General features: G+C 55.6%; 1 protein-coding gene across 1 annotated transcript in view; it reads right to left on the minus strand.

The window, feature by feature from the left end:
• Positions 1 to 2107: 2107 nt before the first annotated feature.
• The window catches only part of Vps37d (VPS37D subunit of ESCRT-I), a 5456-nt gene continuing 630 nt past the window's right edge, over positions 2108 to 6933 (minus strand). Inside the window, exons 2-4 of the mRNA XM_028860671.1 lie at positions 5733 to 5904; positions 3613 to 3695; positions 2108 to 3229 (exon numbers count right to left, since the gene is read on the minus strand). Coding sequence (XP_028716504.1) covers positions 2840 to 3229; positions 3613 to 3695; positions 5733 to 5904 — 645 coding nt within the window. The 3' untranslated portion in view covers positions 2108 to 2839. The remainder of the gene's footprint in view (positions 3230 to 3612; positions 3696 to 5732; positions 5905 to 6933) is intronic.

Below are 6933 nucleotides of genomic sequence, written 5' to 3' on the forward strand. Positions count from 1 at the left end.
TAATGGAAAAAGAGGTAGCCATGCCCAGCTTTAGCTCTCTCCCCAACTCCACTTTATTGAGCCAAAGTCTCACTGTGTAGCCTTGGCTGGCCGGGAACTCACAGCGATCTCCCTGCCTCTGCCTCCTTGGTGCTGAGATCCTAGGCATGCACCACACACCTGCCCCTTTCTCTTTTAACAAAACTGCTCAGAATGTTGGTCCAGGAATGGGGCCTCATGGAGGTTGTGAGCACCCAGTCTGCTCCCAGGCTGAGATGGAAGTCGAGGGGGGGGTCTTCCTCACGCTGTTCCCCAGGCACCCTGGGGTTCATGTGTCCCTCAGCCTCCAGCAGTCCAAAGGCCAGCACTGATGAGGAGAATACAGGCGAAGGCCATATGGGGTTTCCCAAGCGGGCACTTTTCCCTGCGCCCTTCTGGGGGTGACTGATGACCTTAACCTCTAGGGTTCCCGCCCGCCAGTTGCTCCAGCTGCCTTTGAAGTTCTGAAGATCAAGCAAATCCTCAAGCTCTTCTCACACATCAACAGGGATCCCTGCCTCCAGGGACAGCCACTAAGAGGCCCCCATTGTGGTGTTCTTGGCTCTGTCCCCGGGACCACACTGGAAGGCAGTCCTCGGGAGATCCTGGGGGCTGAACCCCACACATCTGCCTTTGCACACTTTTCTTATGGAACTCAGTCCCAAGCCTCCCTCTCATCTTTTATACTCCAAAGATGCCAGTGTGTGTGTGTGTGTGTGTGTGTGTGTGTGTGTGTGTGTGTGTGTGTGTGTGTGGTCCTTTTATACTACAAACTTCAGTGAAAAGTAGAGTCAACGCAGCACCCACATTCTAGATGAGTCTATCTCTAGTAACAAGGGCAAAGGCCACACCCGCTTTGTAAACCTCTATTGCCCTCTTGTTACTTTGAGACAAAATCTCACTCTTTAACCCGGGTGTGGTGGGCAAGACTTTTAATCCCAGCACTCCAGAGGCAGAGGCAGGCAATCTCCGTGAGAGTTCAAGGCCAGCCTTTTCTACAAAACGAACTCCTGTCTCAAACAAAACAAACAAAACACTCACTCTGTAGGTTAGGGTGGCTGGAACCCCAGGCTATATTCAAGAAGGCAATCCTTCTGCCTCCACCTCCCAAGTGCTGGAATTATGGGAATGAGCCAGCATACCTGGTTTCTACAGTGCTTTTTTGGCAGACTACTCGTTTGTAGGCGATTTTGTGGCCTCTTGGCCAAATTTATTCAGCTTAGGTTTACTTGACCCTGGCTGACCCCGGAAATGGTGCTGCTGCATTATTTCAAAGATAGGGTCTCACCACGTATTCCGTTTGGACGTAAACTTTCTGTGTCGCCCAGGCTGGCCTTGAATCTGGTTTTTGTGGGTTTGGTTGAGACAGCGCTGCCTAGTCAGCCTCAGATTCATTATGTCTTCGGGGATGACCTTGAACCCCTGATCTTTAGGTCCACCTCCAAGGTGCTAGATGATGGGTGTGACTTAACATGCCTAGTTTAGGGGGTGCCAGGGATCGAACCAAGGGCTTCCTGCATACTACTGTCACAAGCACTGTGCTATGTCCCCAGCCCCGAGTCTTGAACTTCCGATCTTCCTGCTTCAGCCTCCCACGTTCCGGGGTCACCCTTATGCCCCTTTTCCCCGACGTTCTGTTTGCTGGTCTTGCCCCACACCCAGCAGACAAACTGGCCACTTAACGTCTCCCTAGTGGGCGGCAGATGCCTGCATTCCTAACAGAGCCCCTCCTCCGTCTCCCATCGAAGATATCACCAGCGGAGGCTGTGGTGTGGCAGGCCAGAGAAGGTGGGGCACCATCCTGATGAGCTGGGCAAGCAATCCTGGAGGAGAAGGTGCAGCCAGGTGAGGCTATGGGTGACCATGGCGTAGGCAGTGTAACTTCTGGCCAGGCTGGGAAGTGAGGTTTAGGAAAGGTTCTCTGGAAACCAGGCAGTTCCTCGGAGGAGGAGGAGGAGGCTTCGCTTGGCCTGGCAGGTCAGTTGAGCTTTAGATGGGCAGGGAAAAGAAGGGCAGGCAGCTCCGGAGGAGGACGCGCCGGAGCAGACGTGGAGGCTGGCTGAGGGAGCAGAGAGGAGGCGGGGCATCATCACCGTCATCCATCAGCACATTTATTGACAGCCCCTAGGAGGCGGGGCTGAGGACAGAACATACAAAGACAAGGACCTGCCCTCAAAAAGGTTCCATTCAAGGGGACAGGGACAGAAAAATACAGAATGGTCTTTCCTGGGGATGGCCGGCTCTCACCTGCGCAGGTCAGAAGCCTCTGTCCTACCTTGCCCCAAGGGCCAGCCGCAAGGCCCCTGGGGGTGTCCCTGGGCCCGCAGCTGGGGCATGACCACCTGGCTCCTAGGCGGAGGGCCCCCAAACTGCGGAAAAGGGTTAGCTCAGGATATGAGGAGAACAATCCAGTAAGCCTTGGCCAATAAGTTCGAGCCCAGTAATGTGGCAGGGTGCGACAGGCCCCCCTCCCCAAGCAAGACCCCCCTTGGGGAAGCAGACCGCCCCCCTAAAGTTCTTTTCATGTGGGGACCTGGCTTGGCACCCTGGAGGACCGGGGAGACAAAAAAAAATTAAATAAAATAAAAAGGCAGAGTTTCCTTGGTGACCGAGGTCCAGCACCCTGCCCACCCCACCCCCAGCCCTCTGCGGGCCTCTTCGGGAAGCCCCTCTTCCCCAGCTCAGCCTCCAGGGCCCGGGGGCCTGCCTGAGGCTAGGGGGAGGGGCCTGCCCCTCCCCCCACCCAGACAGTGGGGGAGGAGGAGGAGGAGCCGCGAATCAAGTTTGTCTGGACCCCCGCTGGGAGGCCGCCCCCTGGCTCCTACCGATGGGGGGGTTCAGGCTGAGAGGGTCGAGGGCTCAGCAGAGGGGCCGGGCCAAAAGGGCACCCGGGGGAGCCCTTCAGGGGGGGCACTGGGCGGGAGTCCAAGGGGGGCAGGCTCCGGGGTACGGCTGGAGGTGGTCCCCGGGCGGCCCCCGTGGGCAGGACGGCAGCGGCAGGGAAGGGTTTGGGGGGATCCACGGCGGTGGCGGCGGCGGCGGCGGCGGCCGTCGTGGGGGCCGGCTGGGCAGAGCGTTCCCGACGTCTCAGAACTTCCTGCAGTTTCTCGGCCTGGGTCCGCCGCAGGTGGGCCAGGGCGCGGCCCCTCTGGAAGGCTGGCAGGAAGGCCTCCAGGCTCTGTTCCCCCAGCAGCAGCTGCTCCATCTGGACCTGGGCAGGGTCCAGGAGGGAAAAGGTGGGCAAGTTGAGGGCAGGCAGTCCGATCAGAGACTTGATTCCTCCTTCCCCACGGTGACCAGCCCGCCCCGCAGAGGCCCTGCGCTTCCAGACTGGACAGACTGGACACCTCTATTTCCACAAGAAGGGGCTGCCCCATGCCCTTCACTTAGTGGCGGCTCCCAACCCAGCCCCAGAGGAAAGGGGCCTTACTCCCCAGCCGACCCTGCCCTCCAGTGTCTGTAGTCATCCCTAGGACATCCCGGAAAAGTTCTGTAGGCAGTCATGGCGGGCTTCTCAGAGGAGGCACTCCCAAGTCTTTGATGTCATGGCAACCCCAATGGGACAAGATGGGTCTCCCTCCCTGTTCACCTCACCTCAGCCTCCTGCTCAGCCTCTTCCAGTTCAGCCTGCAGCCAGCCCAGCGCACATTGGGGGCTCCAGCGATGCATGCTCTCCTCTGGGGACCACAGGGGGGACAGACAGGGACTCTGACTCTCCCGTTGACCGCAGGTGACTACAGATCCCACCTCGGTGGCCTCCAAATCCTCAACTGGCTTTGTGGTTTTCTTTTTCTCCCGTTTGAGGCTGGGTCTCTTAAAGCCTCTAACCTTGAACTCGCTGTGTAGCTCAGGCTAGCCTCGAACCCCTGATCCTCCAGTCTCTAGACCTCAAAGGGCTGAGATTATAGGCATACACAAATAAGTTCAGCTTATTTTTTTGTCTGTTTTTAATACTGCTGTTTCTTTTTCTTTCTTAAAAGGTTTTGTTTTTAATTACGAGTATGTGTCTGTGTATGGGTGTGCGTCCTTGAATGAGTTCAGGTTCCAGAAGAGGCCAGACTCTGCCTGGATCGGAGCCTGTGAGCTGCCCAACACGGGTGCTGGGGACCACACTCCACTCCTTTCCAACTGCTGAGCCATCATCATCATCATCATCATCATTTGAGGAAGGTTTCATTGTGTAGCTCAGGCTGGCCTGCCAAACTTGGTCCTCCTCAGCCTCCTGAGTGCAGGGATTACAAGCATGCAGTACCATGCCTGGCTCAGTTTCTTCCATACCATGGACACTACTGAGTGTTTATGGCCGGATAGCCTCCTCACTACCACATCGAGGCTACCAGCACCCAACTCATCACTTAGGTCAGATGTGAGGCAGCCCTACGCCCTAGAATAAAAAAAGAATAAAGCGGGAGACACCGACCCCCGACCCCGGGGGCCGCTCCGGGGTTCACAATTACGTTCTTGTTTTCTTTTCCTTTTTTCTTTTCTTTTCTTTTCTTTTCTTTTTTTAAATTTATTTAATGTGCATGTTTGTTTTGCCTGCCGGCATGCATGTGTACCATGTGAGTGCCTGGTGTCCATGGAGATCAGAAGATATATCATTGGATTCCCCCTAGAACTGGAATTACGGGCAGCTGTGAGCTGCTGTTCGGGTGCTGGGACTCGAACCCAGGTCTTCTAGAAGAGCAAACAGTGCACTTCATTCAACCCCTGAGCCCCCCCCAGCCCCCCCCCACTTCTAGTTTTCTGTTTGTTTTGATGTTGGGCTTTTAAAAACTGTTTACATTTGTATTGTGTGTTCCTGTGTGTTTTACGTGTGGGCACACTTCATGCCACTGCACAGTTGTGGAGGTCAGAGGGCAGTTTATGGGAGCTGGTTTTCTCCTTCCACCTTGTAGGTCCCAGGGATCACACTCAAGCTTGGCACCAAGTGTCTTTACTCAGTGAACCATCTCATCAGCCTGATTTTTTTTTTTTTTTTTTTTTTTTTTTTTTTTTTTTTGATAGGGTCTCAGGTAGCCCAGGCTGGGCTCAAACTCATTCCGTAGCCACGTTTGGCCTTGAACTACTGATCCTCCTGTGTCTGCTTCCCAAGTGGTGGGACTCTATGCATATGTCACCATGCCCAGCTTGGGCCTTGCCCAGGACCTCTATCTGGCCACTTCTTCTTTTTCTTTTTTTTTTGTTTCACATTTTTTCAAGACAGAGTTTCACTGTGTAGCCCTGGCTGTCCTGGAGCTTGCTCTGTAAACCAGGCTGGCCTCAAACTCAGAACTCAGAGATCCGCCTGCCTCTGCCTCCCAAGTGCTGGGGTTAAAGGCGTGCGCCACCACTGCCACCACCACCGCCCAGCTCCATCAGGCCTCTTTAACACAGCTGTTTGTTTTTGTTTTGGAGGCAGGCTCTCTCCTCAAGAGACAGCAGAGTCTGGTCTAGAACTCACTACGGTAGCCTAGGAACGCTCTTCAAGTTTGTGCTCCGTCTGCCTCTGCCTCCCAAGTCCTGGGATGACACACACGGGGGACCCAGGCCAGCTTTCCAAACCTGCTCCTCCACAGCTCACAACCTCACTTTCCAGAAGGCCAAAAGCAGCTCCCTTCAAATTTTGTCCAAGAGTAGGTGTGTCCCACCCGCAAGAGCCTAGCACAGACCAAGGCCGACCCCACCCCAGGCAGGCCTCCCGGACCTCCCGGGCCTCCCGGGCCTCCCCTCACCCAATCTCTGCAGCTTGTCTGCGCAGTTCTCAGCCACCTCTCGAAGCTCTTGGTACTTGATGGCCAGGGCAGTCCGGCCCATCTCCAGGCGGGGCCGCAAGGCCAGGTTCTCCTTGGCCAGCGCGTAGTTCGAGGCCAAGCAGGCATCCCGCTCCAACTGCAGACCCTGGAACTGCCAGGAGAGGAGAGCTTAAGGGACTTGGGCTCAAACTGCCCAGGATCTCCTGGAGTCCACCCTGGCACAACACCCACCACAGGCCTAGCCAAAGGCACCTGGGAATCCCCAACCTGCAGGGGTGACGGGACCAACAGGTGGAGAGAGCTAGGTTGGCCTGTTCCAGGCTTTGCCTGGCATCTTCTCTTTGGGCCCCAGTTTCTTCTACAATTAAAAACAAAACAAAAACAAAACAAAACAAAACAAAAATCCCGCCTCTCTTACCGGGTTGTTGTGAGACCTAAGTGAGGCAAACTATGAAGGCCTCTACAAATGTTAGTTAATTTTTAATTTTTCAATTAATATGTCTGCTCAGGTCCCCGAGGGCTACCTCCTCCCCTCTCTGTCCCATTTTCCATGCTTGGGCAGCTTGCCTCTCATTCCAGGCCTTTGTCTCGCTTCCTCCTCAGGTGTCTGTGTGGAAAACATTCCCACCCTCTGTTCTGACTCTTGGGGGAGCGATGTCTTCACCCTGTACCTTCGCAGCCCACCCCACCCCACGCTCAGGTCACCCTCTCATCTCTCACACCCCCTCATCGGCCCTCTAGCAGAGCCCCCCCACACACACCCGCGAATACAATACACACCCCCTTTGCTTTTGTGGTCCCCAGCACCTGCTAGCTGCTCACCTAGCAGAAGGCATCCGTGGGGCCCTGTAGAAGGCTTTCTGAGCCTGTTTCTAGGAGGGCCAAGCCTAGCTCCCCGCCCCTGGAGAACACGCTCCCCTCCATCTGTCCCTTGATCCGTGCACATGCCCCTCCTCGTCTGGCTCCTTCTAACACACACTTTCTCTTTCTGCACCCCCCCCCTCCCAACAGACAACCAGCCCGGGCCTATGTCTCCCGTGAAATATACAACTTTCTCTTATGGTGGCCTACGGAATACAAGCCTCTGTATTCATAGACCCATCCCCAATGGCAGACACAAAGCCCCCTCCCCAATCTAAAGCATAACCCCCCCTTCCCAGCTCTCCTCCCCACCCCAGGT

The sequence above is a fragment of the Peromyscus leucopus genome, chromosome 23 (assembly GCF_004664715.2).
Source record: "Peromyscus leucopus breed LL Stock chromosome 23, UCI_PerLeu_2.1, whole genome shotgun sequence".
NCBI classification, from domain to species: domain Eukaryota; kingdom Metazoa; phylum Chordata; class Mammalia; order Rodentia; family Cricetidae; genus Peromyscus; species Peromyscus leucopus.